Source organism: Microcaecilia unicolor, chromosome 12 (assembly GCF_901765095.1).
Source record: "Microcaecilia unicolor chromosome 12, aMicUni1.1, whole genome shotgun sequence".
Classification (NCBI taxonomy): Eukaryota; Metazoa; Chordata; class Amphibia; order Gymnophiona; family Siphonopidae; genus Microcaecilia; species Microcaecilia unicolor.
In genome coordinates, this window is record NC_044042.1 from 33001069 (window position 1) to 33015670 (window position 14602).

Sequence of the window (14602 nt, forward strand, 5' to 3'; positions counted from 1 at the left end):
TCTAGATTGCCATCTGTTTCCAAACTGAACGGAAGTGTCGTCACTGATGGCGAGAGGGAGGATTCTGAAAGGTTCTTCATTCGTTACCATTTGGATCTCCCACAGGAAGAACTGCCATTCAGGTGAGAACCTGGGAGATTAGTATCACAAAGAGATATTTCTTTGAGAGAATAAGTGAGGTGAGAGAGACAAAAGTAGGTATCCAGGACCTTGTGTTATAGAGATGTATGGAAGGAATAAGTACATAAGCTTAACAGAGGCACCGTAATCTTACTTGTTCTTTCCAAGCTATATAATTTGTGGAGAAGTGGCTGCTGTCTTTTTTTTGTTTGTTTGTTGCATTAAGTATATTTCTCTTTTTTTAGTGTTCAATCTCTTTTTAGACACGTAACATTCAACCATATATCAGTTTCTTATACATACTAGTCTAGAGTCCACAGAACTGAATACATATGTACGTGGCTGCTTTTTTTTGTTGTTTTTGTTTTTATAAAAGGCTTCTCTGGCCTCAACATTAACACCACTTTCATTGCGTCCACCTTGCAATCAAACTCTGCCATATTCCTCCCTCAAATTGTATTACATCTGACAATTCCATCTCCCCCCCCCCCCCCCCCCACATGGATTGAAGCCCGGTCCATCCTATTCACACCTCGCTTTGTGCTCTGTGAAAGCTGTTCCAAGTAAAGCTCCCAAATCTCAATAAAAACCATTCTCATCGACCCTCAAGACCAATCCAGAAACATGAGTATACTTTCCCCTACCAGCAAATGGAGACTGAGATCTACTAAGGAGGGAATTCATCGAGCAGCATTAGGACCTTGATGCGCGTTAAGGGAATTAATTCTTGCTAAATGCTAAGAAGACTATTTTATACCTATGGGCTTAGCATTTAACAATATAAGAATAGTCATACTGGGTCAGACCAATTGTCCATCTAGCCCAGTATCCTGTTTCCAGCAGTGGCCAGTCCAGGTCACAAGTACCTGGCAGAAACCCAAATAGTAGCAAAATTCCATGCTACCAATGCCAGGACAAGCAGTGGCTTCCCCATATCTATCTCAATAGCAGACTATGGACTTTTCCTCCAGGAACTTGTCCATATTCTAATGCTGCTTGAAGAATTCTCCCCCCCCCCCCCCCCCCCACATCCTTAATGACATCACTCTATGAGGGTCCTATGCAGTCCATAGCTAGGCAGTAGTTCTCAGTCTTCAGCAGATGGTAGGTCAATGCAGTCTGGATCTGCTCAGGTAGGAGTAGCGGACGGGGCTGACGTTTCTAGCGCTGAGTTCCCTATATGAGCTATCTTAGACTGCACCAAAGGAAACAAAATTAATTAAAGAGAAGCAAGAGCAGGGCTTAGGACTTGCTGCACCTCTCCACACAGCCTAGGAGTACTAGTGGTGCTGGGTCCCTCCCCCAAACCTATCCTTCTGAACTTGTGCAAGAGATATGCTGCAGAGCCCTTGGTCCTTTTCCCCTACTCTTGGGAGAAGGCCCCTGAAGAGCATTTGAGCCAGGGGCAGATAAAGATTTAAAAAAAAAGAACTCAGTATCTCTGCAGCAGCAGCTGAAGACAGTGGGAGTCACACTCTGGGATTGGGGGGTGGGGAATTAGTGCCGTTCACTCTGAGCACCTTTATTGGGACTTCTGAGAAATGAGGCATGGCAGCACCAGCTTAGTGTAGTTGGTGCTGCTCAAGATTCTCGGCATCTAACGGTGCCATGGGTCTGTAGGAGAACATTGGAAGTCACTAGCACAGCCCCAGGAGTCAGTTCTAAGCATGGTGAAGTGGTACACTGCAGCAGGATAGGTTGGGCTTCTGATCAAAGAGAAAGCCTTCTAAGCTTCCATGGTTCAAGTGATATAGTTCCAGAAAAAATTGGGTTGGGTTGTCAACTCATTCCATCACAGACAAAATAATTATATGGGAGTGCATTTCAACATCCTCAAAGGCAAAGTCTTTTTGGCCAGTGAGAGGATTCAAAAGTGCAGTGTGAAGTCTGGAACTTGCTGAGGATCGTGAGAGCTAAGGGTTGGGATTATTTAGAAGTACTGGGGTCTATGGTGGCAACTCTGGATTTGGTTCCATAGGCCAGGATGCATATGTGCCCACTACAAGTCTCTGCTGTCTTGCTGGTAAGCTCAGACTCGGGACCTGGAAGAGCCATTGCCTCTGCAGGGGGCGGCAAGGTCCAGCCTTTCTTGGTGATTACATCTGTCCAATCTGGAAAGAGAAATGAACTTGGAATCATTCGATTGGGTCTTGCTAATGACTATATGGATTTTGTCACATGATGCAACAAAAGTAGCCTGTGGCAAGTGTTGAGGATGCACCAGAAGTCACCATGTGGCAGAAAAGGTGAGGGCCCTCATGCATAGGGTAGGACAGCGATTTTCAGCAGCTGTGCTGTGGCACATTGGTGTGCCGTGGAAGTTTGGGGGAAGGTCATTCAAAACTCACTGGCATCTCCTCCCTCAGCTACTCACCTATCCGTCAGGTCCTCCAAAGGCTGCAGCAGATCGCCACAGAGACAGCACTGAAAGCTGCCTCTCTGGTCGGCAGGACCTTTCATCTGTTGCATCCTGTCCACAGGAAGTTGCATCAGAGCGGCGGGACGCAGCAAAGGAAAGATCCCATCGACCAGAAAGGCAGCTTTCCGCAAGGTCTCTGCAGCAACCCGGCAGGCAGGTGAGAAGCTGGGGGGAAGAGATCCCAGACCCGTCTTTTATCTTTTCTTTTCTTTTCTTTTCTTTTCTTGCCTTCTTTCCCATTTTACCAGGGAGACACAGTGTGCCATTCTGCTCTGTGGTTCATCAGAATGGCCCTATGACCCATGGGCTATGTGAAAATGAAACACTGAGCCTCTTCAGTTGTTTTATTTAAGATTAAATTTATGAGACTAGGGGTTGGAGGTTGTGAACCCACCTACCTGATGTAATTTTGAGAAAGAGACCCAGGCTGCACCAAGCCTGCAGTGGCTGAAAGAGTAGGCCCTGTGCCCAGTTTGAGGCTCCATACATTGCACTCAAGGCAAGAGCATAGTGGAATTAGCGGTCTTTTGAATTTGCAAGATAACGTTTTGTCTCTCTTAAAGTATGTTCTGGTAGTGAATTTTTGGAACCATGTACCCCGATATTCAAAACCATTTAACAAACTAGGAATGACACCTGGCCGGTTGAATGGTCCTTAATCGGCTATCCGTCAGTATCTTGCAGAGGTTAACCAACTGGCTGGTTAAATGGCCTTTATCCGGCAGTATCCAGCAGGGGTTAACCAGCTATCCCCCGCTGAATTTTCCCGGTTAGCGGCTAGGAGATAACTGGCTGTATCGCGCAATATAGCCAGCTATCCTCGAATATTTGGCGCATAGCCATCCATTGTAAGCAGCCACTTCAGGGCGCATAAATAGCTAGAATATCTTTGGCTGGTTTAAACTTAACTGACTATCTCTGAATATTAAAGGTAATCAATAGAAATAAAATAAAACATAGAAAAGAAAATAAGATGATACCTTTTTTTATTGGACTAACATAATACATTTGCACATCAAAAAATGTATTTAGTCCAATAAAAAAAGGTATCATCTTATTTTCTTTTCTCTGTTTTATTTTGTTTCTATTGATTACCTTTAAAAGTGGACTAACACGGCAATTGCATCACTCTACTCTGAATATTAGCATAGCTGGTTAAGTTTAAACCGGCCAAAAATAAACTGGATTTTCAGTGCCGGTCACCGGAAATGGCCTGGCAAGATATTGGAGAGAAGGAAAATAGAATTCCACAAAATATGCATGATCAGATTGTTTAAATCATAGAAGTTTTAGGAATATTTTTTTTAACTTTGTGAAACTCAAATGTTTTATACTTGCAATAATCCCAGTCTCAGGCATTGCAGTTGATTATTGCCATTGAACTGGTCTGACCTAGCATGGCTACAAAGATGGCCTGTGCAGGGCATGCTTTTAAATGTTGCAATTCAGAGGAAGATAAGCATCCAAAATATATTTTTTATTTTTCAAAGAATGCTGCTTCTTAAAGGATCCCTTATTGTTCAGTAATATCAGGCTTCAAACACTACCTTGGTGCAGGCACTCTTTGAGCCTCTTAGGGAAGCCTCCCTGAAGGATATCGCTTTAAAGATAATGTTTCTTTTGGCTGAACAGATAGCTACTAGAATTTTGGAGTTACAGGTGCTTTCGTGCCAGGAATCTTTGCTGGTTATGTCTGACAGTAGTAATCCCCTCCTTCTTGTGTAAGGTGGTTAACGTGACATGGCGATACTATTCTGAAGAGAACAAAGGAGTTTTGGCAGTCGGATAGCCTCTTTATATTTGGCAGATCTAGGAAGGGGGGAAGCAGCTTCTAAAGTGACAGTGGCTAAATGGATTAAGGAAACTATAGTGTCTGCTTACATTGTTCGGGATAGACTAGTGCCTCCTGTCTTAAAGGTGTACTCCACTAGGACCCAAACGTTGGTGTAGGCAGAGCATAAACTGATCCCGCCACAAAAAATTTGCAGAGCAACTGTATGATTATTGCTGTTGCTGCATGCATTTGTGAAACACCATAAGCTGGATGATGAGTCTCAACCAGTGGCTTTTTGAGGCTAGCATACTGTCGGCAGGCACTTTAGGTTCCTTCCTTGAGTAAATACTACTTTGGTAGATCCTACATGTCTTGAGGGACAGTGAGGAAGGAGAAATGTAGACCTTACTTTCTAATTTTCTTTCCTGGAGTCCCTCCAGACCAGAACCTGCCTATATAATTTACATAGGAGAGGAAACAATCTAGCCAGGAGTAGAAGAGTGAAGGACTTGGTCTCAGTAGTTTCCATTCGGTTTCTTCTGCAGAGTTATCGTTTTTATAAAGTTAATGGAATGGGAGCCGCTGCCTTTAAACTTTGGAGCTGGCACTTCCTCCTCCTCCCCCCCCCCCCCCCCCCTCGGGTGTTCTGGTCATGCGCTCAAGAGCTGTGTGTAATTCACAACTCTTGAGCACAGGCACCATCCTTCCGCCAAACTCCCTAATGCGCAGCGCTATAAGCGCACCTAAATTTTGCATCACATTAGGGAGTTCCATCGCCGCGCTGATCCGGTGGTATTAGCATCTGCCTCCTAGTGCAGTAGTGAGGGTCTCTACTGACTGACGAGCCGATGATCAGAAGCAAACGCAGGCACTAGAGGCTGTAAGAGCCATACCAGCTTCTGCATTTGCTACCGCTCCATGATCAGAGCCCCCGAGCATGTGAAACAATGCTCTCGTGGGCTCTGAATGCAACTAGCATGCAAATGCATGCAAAACAGGGCTCTTAGCGCAAGTAGCATGTAAATGCATGCTAAATGTATTCCTCCCCAATGATCAATGAGCAGCTCACCGAACATTGGTGCTCTGTCCGCGGCAAACCCTAAGCCAGCTCAGAGCTGGTGTTAGGGTTTGCAGACCATTGGGGAGGAATGGTGAGCCCTGTCCATGCATTTACATACTAGCAGGCCCCCCCCCCCATTCCCCCCCAATGCGCTCGCGAGCTCTGAACGCAATTAGCATGGAAATGCATACAAAACAGGGCTTTTAGAAGTAGCACACAAGTGCATGCTAAATGTATTCCTCCCAATGATCAGCAAGCTGTGCGCCAAACATTGGTGCTCTGTCTGCCACAAATCCTATGCCGGCTTGGAGCTGGTGTTAAGGTTTGCAGACCATTGGGAAGTAATGGTGAGCCCTGTCCAGCATGCTAGCAGTCCCCCCCATTCCCCTCAATGCAGGAGCCCCCCCCCCCCCGCAGGAGCAGGAACCCTGACCCCAGCACCCCCCCCCCCAAGGGACAGGGGGGCTGGAGGTCCAGTGGATCTCCAGTCCCCCCAACCCCACCCAACAAGTTCAGGTGGGGTTGGAGGTCCAGTGGGTCTCCAGCCCCCCAACCCCCCTTAGCATCCCGTCAAATAGAGTCCTGGTAGCCCAGTGGGCTGCAAATCAACCCCCCCCCCCCCCCCGACCTGGTGGTCTAGCAGCCCTCTTCCATGGTGGCACCCAGCCCTGCCCAGTGCATCCTGGGATGTGCTGGGAGGGACTTCACACCATATAAGGGTAGGGGGAGGTGCAAAGGGCCTCTAGACTAGGGTTACCATTTTGTGTCCTCTGAAAAAGAGGACACATGTCACGCCCCCTACCCCGCCCCCGCCCCGCCTCATGCCCCGCCCCTGCCACGCCCCCTTCAGGTCCGGGTTCCGCCCCTATTTCCCCCCCCCCCCCCCCGTCACATAGTCCCCTCCCCCCCCATCACATACCCCCCCCCCCCCTCACTTACTGTCTAGCCCTGGTGGTCTAGTAGCATCTTCTCTTCGGGGCAGGAAAGAGCCCCCTCTTTCCTGCCCGGAGCGCTGCTTGCCCTTGCCTGCTGCATCCTCCTCGGTATGGCTGGGGATTTAAAATGGCCACCGAGAGTTGAAGCGGCCTCGCGAGAGTTCAACTCTCGGCGGCCATTTTGAATCCCCAGCCAGACCGAGAAGGATGATAGACAGGGGAGGCAGCGCTCCGGGCAGGAAAGAGGGGGCTCTTTCCTGCCCCGAAGACGTCACTAGACCACCAGGGAACATGGTAAGGAAGGGGAGGGGACGGGAGACCACGCGCCGATCGCCCGCCCACACGCCCACCGCACGCACGCGCCTGCCCGCACCCGTGCCCACGTTTGTCCAGAAATCCGGACAAACGTGGGCGGGGGCAAAATCCGCCGGACGCCCCGGACATGCCCTCAAAAAGAGGACATGTCCGGGGAAATCCGGACGTATGGTAACCCTACTCTAGACCACCAGGTCGAGGGGGGTTGATTCACGGCCCACTGGGCCACCAGGGCTCTTGGGGATGCTAGAAGGGGGGTTAGAGGGGCTGGTGACCCACCGGATCTTCATCCCCCCTCCTCCACCTTCATGAACTTGAATCGGGGAACAGTCGGTGGGGTCTGGAGGTCCACTGGACCTCATGCCCCTGTGTCGCTTGGCTCGGAGTGGTGCAGGAGGATTGTGACTAAGCGCATATTCAGGCACAATCCTCCCACGTTTTACCCTATGATCAGAGATAATAGCATGCATAAATTTGCATACTATTTATCTCTGATCATAGGGGGCGGTAAAGCCCCGTGCTGTTCTAGCGCTATTTTTAGAACACTGGAACAGCGCGGGGCTTTCAATCATCTACCCATGAGCCGCTGCTTCAGCAAATACAGCAAATGACGGCAGGAGTAGACTAAGGAGATGAAGCTAGTGCAGAACAAGTTCTTAGGCTGTTTAAGAGCTTTGCTCCACATCCATTAATGAACCCTCACAGAGATGTTAATTTGTTGGCCGAAAGAACTGTTTGTAAAATACAGTGAGTATGTTTTCCTATCTAAGTGCTAATGGTTTCTAAATAGGACTGATTGTATCTACTCGCTATGGTGAGAACAGGGCAGCGAGCTGTGTTTGGACACCCCATCCCAATGAAGGCTTGATTTGTGTGAGGCATTGGGGAAATCCTAGTGGGCAGTGGAGGTCATCTCATCCCACAGGCAAACAGAGAGGGTGCTGTTAGGAGGAAACATTCCTACATTTTACATGATTCCCTTGGGTTCTGCATGCTGCCAGGGCTCCATCATGTTCTGCAGGGGCCAGCAGCACAGCACTGATCACATTTATCTTCAGCATAGGATAGAAACAAAAGACTAATTGTGTCCTGCTGAGCACTGAGAGCTCCTGAAATCCTACCTGTGTTCAGCAGCTTTTACGCTTTGTCATTTCAGTCAGTTGCATGTGCCATTTTCCCAGCCCAAGTACTGGAAACGTTGCTCCCTTTCTCTTGACACAAGACAAGATTTATGATTTTAAAGCACAAAAAATTGGAAAATATCAAGTAATTCAGGGAGAAATGGACTTTATATTTGTGCAAGATTTAAATCTTGTGCAAACACTTATGGAATTTTTCCTGATAAATGTTAAAATAAAACAGCTGGTTTGCAATGCATATTACTAGACTTGAACCTCATTAAAAAAAAATCTCTTCCATATCTGTTAGAGCTTTGAAAATTAAATGCATTAAAACATTTTGTGGCCAGAAAGTGTGGATGTTCCCGGATGTGGCAAAGATTACACAACAAAGGAGAAAACAATTTTTACTTATGAGAGACGAAGTCAAGGGATTAGGTGCAACATTTATGTTGGCCTACCCTTGTAAATGTTTGATTCGCCTGTCTGGGACAAAATATGTTTTTTTTTTTGAACCATCTCAACTAAAGACGTTTCTGGACTCTAAAAGATCTTCTAGTTGAATGACATTAAGAACTATCAGCAATAATAACTCGGGATAAAGATCAGGACTTACCTATACGTTATTAAAATAGTTTCTTCTTAAGTTACATTCTCCTTGAAATTGTACTTACAACCCACTACCCCCCCCCCTTCCTAGATTGTGGTCTGAGGCAGAGTATAAATAATTGTATTTTGGAAATCTCTGTTAGATTTTCAATGTGTTCTTTTCATTTTCTTCTAAATAATTTCTCTGTATTGCCTTACAAATGATTATTCGTTTGTATTATTGAAACTAATAAATAAATAAAAAAGAAAATTAAATGCAGACCTTTTTTCATCATGGCAGCTTCTTGTAGGTGGCTTAGAGCTAGATTTTAATTTTTGATGCAAAAACAGGAAAAAAATATATAAAAAAATCAGCAAATCTGTGTTCTTGCAGAGTCTTGTTCATCTTTTGCCCAAAAAATATCAGTTCATGCAACTTTAAAAGGAAAGAAATCCCAGAGAAACTGCAAGTAAAACTTCTGCAAAAATGCTGGGAAACTTTTCCTCAAAAATACTATATTAAAGAATGGCTACTTCCCCAGTACTTTAATGTTTAAAAGGCATTTGTATTCTGTAGTGGATTGCAAAGCACATAAACCTTGACAATTATATAAAGGTACAGGCAGTTATTAAAAACTGCCTATATTTATGCCCCTTCACATCCATCTTCGAATAAAATACAATACCCTCTCCCTTAATAATGTAATTATCAGCTATAATACTGTTCAGATGGGTTATTTTAGCACAGGCTTTCATTGCATAAAATTGGGACCCTGCTGTAAAATAACCTGACTTAACTGTAGCCCACATTGATAACTTACCCCTACCCCTAAATCTTTGTAAACCGCTTTGTGATTTTAAATTTAAGACAATATGGAGGAGATTCTATATATGACACCTAAAAATCTGTGCTGAAATCGGTACTGACTAAGCACTTGGTTAATATTTCAGCACCTAAAACTACACGCATCCATTTACACCAATGAAAACATGGCGTAAATCCCAGCACATAGATCTAGGCGCACTGGGCCATATTCTATAACTACATGCATAAATTTTGGAATGCCCACGAAACACCCGTTTCCCCACCCATAACCGCACCCCTTTTTGCCTGCACACGTTGGCAGTTTGGCGCACTTCCTTACAGAATACACTTAGCGAGTTGTGCACCTAAATTCTAATCAGTGCTAATTAGTACTCGTTGCTTTGTTAAATGCCGTTAGCGCTCAGCTTGTTAAGTTAAGCGCATTGTTATAGAATCGGTGCGGATCTCTAGGTGCACTGTATAGAATCTGGGGGTATATTCTGAAATATACATCAGTCCTCCCATCAAACATATAAATGGCAAGTGACCGACTCACCTGCAAATGCACAGTAGAGACTTCCCTCTCTGTCCCGCCCTCGCGTCAAGACGTGATGATGTCAGAGGGCGGAACAGAGAGGGAAACGGAGTAGGACTGTCGGACGCTGCCGCTGGAGCGTGGAAACGAGCATCACGCGCACCAACCTCCCCCCCCCCCCCATCCCCGTCGCCGCTCCCACCCCCCTCCGTATCGGGCCCCCTGCACTAACTGACAGCACCTCTCACCTCCATGTGGAAGCACTGCAGGCAGCAGCAGAGCGATCTGCTGCTGCCTGCAGCGCTTTCACACGGAGGCGAGAGGCGCTGTCAGGTCAGTGCAGGGGGCCCGGCACGGAGGGGGGAGGGAGCGACGGCGAGGAGGGTAGCTGGAAATCTCGCCCGTTTTAACGGGCTTAACGGCTAGTTCTATAAAATACAACAAAAAAAGGGCCCCTTTTACTAAGCTGCGTTAGGTGCTAACACACGCCTAAAACAGCTAAAAATGAAGTACCACAGGACACGCTCAGGTATCCTGTGGTATCTTTGAAATATGCACACGCTAAAAAATTTTTCAATTTTTTTAGGGGTGTGTCATGGGTGGAGAGTGGGTATTCCTGTACCAACTGGATAGTGCAAGAATACAAAAAAAAAAAAATAAAAACTTAGCTGGAGTTATTTTACCCCTCAAGAGCATTGGCCCCTACCTCTGCCTCCAGAGCCCCCAAAAGGCCCTACTAAATCAACCATTACTGGTCCAGGGAGTCTTTCGGCAAGAGCAGTGCCAAGTCCTGCGCCATCCTCAAAATGGTGCCCTCAACGGTAGTCTTGCACGAACCAAGTAATCATTTTGAATTTTAGGAAATGAATATTTAGTGGATGAAAAAAGTTGTCATTACATAGGCATCAAGTTTAGCAATGTTTTTTTTGTGTTTATTGATTTCAGCCTGGACATCGCATTACATCGTAACTTAAGCTGGTGTTATACTGTCTAGCAATAAATCTGTGTATGCACTTTACAGAATAAAATCAATGAGAGATGAAGACTTATGGTTGCTCTTTGATCTTCTACTTTGTGCCAGATCCTCATGATTAAACAATTAGAGCTCATATGTTGCTGTATGTATTATAACATTGTGTACTCTGGCCTGCTGATAGTGAGTGTGTTAGGTTGTGCTGTGTTTTTATTGTTTGATTCATTGTATTTGCCACATTTTCGTGAGGGTTTTTTTTTTTTGTTTGTTTTGTTTCTCCTCTCTTTCACCCTCCTATGCTGGGCAAACTCTGAAGTCTGACTATGAGAGCTTTCAGCTGCCAGATAGGACATTCTTACAGAATGAATCGTTAGTGCCTCCTCTCTTCCAGTATATTCATCACGCCACAGTATACCCACTAGTGAGAGAGTTTTCAGAGCTGTTTACCAGGATCATGGGGCTTACTTGAAATTTTTCCATATACCTAGCTAAACGTACGTGGTAGATTTCATGGTACATGTACTCCCTTTTTTTTTTTCTTTTTTTAACTATTGTATCAAAACGGTAATTCAGTGCTAACTTATATAAGTTATCACAGCAGCCACTATGCTCCCAAGAGGCCCTTTTACTAAAGGTCATGTGACACAGATCCTTTTACTAAGGTGCACTAACATAATACTCCCATAGGAATATAATGAGCTTCTTGTCATTTAGCGCATGCTGATCATTAGCATATGCTAAATCCATTAGTGTAACTTACTAAAAGAACCTCTTAGTGCATGCTAAGCTTTAGCTGATTATTCAGCTCATGCTTTTAATCATTTAGGGCCCCTTTTACTAAGCAGCGTTAAGCCCAATGCGGCGCTACAAAAATATATTTATTTTTGTGCTGCCAGAGTGTACCCGGTGGTAATCGGGAGCGCCATGTGCTGGGTTAGCCCAGGAGCTCTTACCGCTACCTCAATGGTCTCTCCCCCCCCCCCCCCCCCCCAATGGCCATGTGGCAAGTACTTTACTTGCCACATGGCCATTTCCTGCAGGAAAGAAAGACTTCCCTTTTACCTGCTGCAGTAAAAGGGGGGCCTTGATGCGCGTGAAAAACACACGCTGACACCAGCACAGGCCCTCTTTTGCTGCAGCTTGGTAAAAGGGGCCCTTATATACTTTTTAAAAAGTTTCATATTTATATGGTCTTGAATACACATAAAAAATCTTCAGTTTTTCAATTCTGAAGCATAAATTTGCCAAATAGTATGATATCTTTGGGCTGAAATGTCAGTAACTTTCTTTGGATGATTTGGAGCAAACCACAGATCCCCTTGACAGAGGCAGTTCTGCGAAAACACTATCATCGTGTCAAAAAATTCTGATAATTTAGAAACATTTTTAACAAAAACAATGTAATAGCTTGACACACATATATATGTTTGAGGATTGAAGATTATTATTATTTCTTCTTAATTTTTAGATTAAAACCCAAAAGCTTGTTCTCCCTTACCATTCACCCCACCCTTTTTGATATGAAATAGTTTGAATAGGTGGCCACTCGCCAGCTTTTTTTCTTTTTTTCACATGTACTTTTTAAGTGGCAGGTCTTCCTGGGGGCTGTTTAGTTGGGAGAATAAGCAGCATACCATACTAAGAGGAACCTACAAGTATGCTTGAGAAAAATGGCTGTATATTTTATCTGCTAATTTTCAAAAGGAAACAGTACAGATAGTTTTCCTTTGAAAATTTGTTGTAACGTACACAGAACATAACATAAAGAGCAGCCATATGGGGTCCATGTAGCCCAGTATCCTGTTTCCAAGCCGGGTCACAAGTACCTGGCAGAAACCCAAATTGTGGCAACATTCCATGCTACAAATCCCAGGGCAAGCAGTAGCTTCCACATGTCTGTCTCAGTAGCAGACTATGGACTTTAATTACCTGTGCATACTGCAAATCACTCAGGCTATTCCAATTTCTCTATTTGTCTTACCTTGCTTTCTCTAATAAAGAGGGCACTGAACTCATCTGTTGTAGGAGTTTACAGTCCTGCCTTCTAGGTACTGTGTAAATCTACCTTGATTGTTTAGAAATGTTTGTAGACATGGAGCGATCCTAGCCAATAATAAACGTTAAGGCCAGATATAAATTTCTGGCAAAAGTGTGTGTTGGGGGGGCGGGGGAATAGGAACATATATAGTGCCATTAGCCTAGAAGGGAATTGTCTTGCAGCAGTTTGAAATTTAAATGTTTTTGCCCACGGATTTAATTTCCTGCAGTGTCAAACGAGGAAAATAGTTCTGCAAAAAAAATATTACCTGCAACAAAGCAGGCTGTGGAAATCTTGTCCAAATATTAAATTTAACTTATTTAGGGGACAAAAGATGATATATTTTGGCCACGTTTTCATTTGCAATACTATTTTTGAATGGACTTCTGTTCCCATTTTGAAGTTTCAGTAAATTAAATCCTTCCTTGGGCATTATTTCAAGATTGTGCAAGCAGGCTGATAGGGTTCTATCTACCACCTTCCCCCACCGGTGCCTTAAATCTATCTATAAAGTGGTTGAATATCAATGACCATGACTATTTACACGTAACTCAGATTCACTGTATGCGAGATCCTTGAGGGCGATCATTTGAGCTATTGCTGCTTTATCTCATAGATATCATGAGCTAGTAAGAAAATATGGAAAGCTGGAACCTTTGGCCGAGGTGGACCTTCGACCCCAGAACACTGCAAATGTTGAAGTACACTTTGAAGACAAAGTTGAAAAAATGAGGATTCGCCTGGATCAGACTGTGGCAGACTTTAAGAAACAGTTGAAAACAGTTGTACAGTTATCCACAAACAACATGCGTGTGTACTATTTAGACCACGAGGCTCCCTTTGGTCCCGAGGAGATGAAATTCAATGGACGAGCACTTCATTCCTACAACATTCGGGATGGGGATCAGATTTATGTGGAACCCAAAATGAAATGACCTTGTCAGACTTGCACACAAAAACAGACTTTTTACAGATTTTTGATTTCATTATGGTTGATTTTTATATACGAGGTCTTTTTTTTTCTTTGAAATCAAGGTTATATAAAGAATGCAAGAGAGACTTTTTTTTTTTTTTTTTTTGTTCTTGGGGTTATGACATCTCAGGTTATGCTCATGAAAATTGCAAGAACAATTCCTGTTCCCTATTTTTAATGAGTAATCCAGGCCAGACATCAGCTCTTGAAGGACGCTTATGGGAAAACTGGGTCAGAGCAGCTCCGGCCTCCTATTTCTTCCTCTGCCTTAGGAAAGGAGAAGAAGAGAGAGAAGATGGTATGGATAGGCCCTATGGCCTTTATCTACCATCATTTTTGTGCATTTATTTTCTCTTTAGTCTAGAAAATATGGGATCAATCTTGAAAATGGTTTATCAGGGCAGGAACGTTGCTGCCCAGTTGAATTCTGCTGACCAGCCCTAGAGCAGACATTCAACAGTGCTTACCCCCCCCCCCCCCCCCCCCGGGTTCTATATAGTGCACATAGAAATTATGTGGATTCTATAACTATGCGTGTAATTTAACAAGCTAATGAGCGCTGATAACAGCACTTAACAAGCAATAATGAGCACTAATTGGCACCGATTAGAATTTAGGCACACAACTTGCTGAGCGTATTTTGTAACGCTATGCAGCAAACTAACACAGGCAAAAAGGAGCGGGGAAATGGGTGTTTTGTGAGCGTTCTTATTATGCGCCTAGTTACAGAATATGGCCCGGTGTGCCTAAACTTCAGGCACAGGCAGCTCCTTGTGACTCTGCGCAAGTCACTTAACCCTCCATTGCCCCATGTAAGCCGCATTGAGCCTGCCATGAGTGGGAAAGCGCGGGATACAAATGTAACAAAAAATAAAAATAAATAAAATCTACACGCTGGGATTTACACCTCATTTTTGTTGGTGTAAATGGATGCGCGTATATTTAGGCA

The 14602-nt window shown here is 44.5% G+C and overlaps 1 protein-coding gene across 1 annotated transcript in view; it reads left to right on the forward strand.

The window, feature by feature from the left end:
• The window catches only part of TBCEL (tubulin folding cofactor E like), a 53856-nt gene extending 39768 nt beyond the window's left edge, over window positions 1-14088 (forward strand). Inside the window, exons 7-8 of the mRNA XM_030221522.1 lie at window positions 6-122; window positions 13297-14088. Of these exons, the coding sequence (XP_030077382.1) occupies window positions 6-122; window positions 13297-13615 (436 nt within the window). The 3' untranslated portion in view covers window positions 13616-14088. The remainder of the gene's footprint in view (window positions 1-5; window positions 123-13296) is intronic.
• The last annotated feature ends 514 nt before the right edge of the window (window positions 14089-14602 follow it).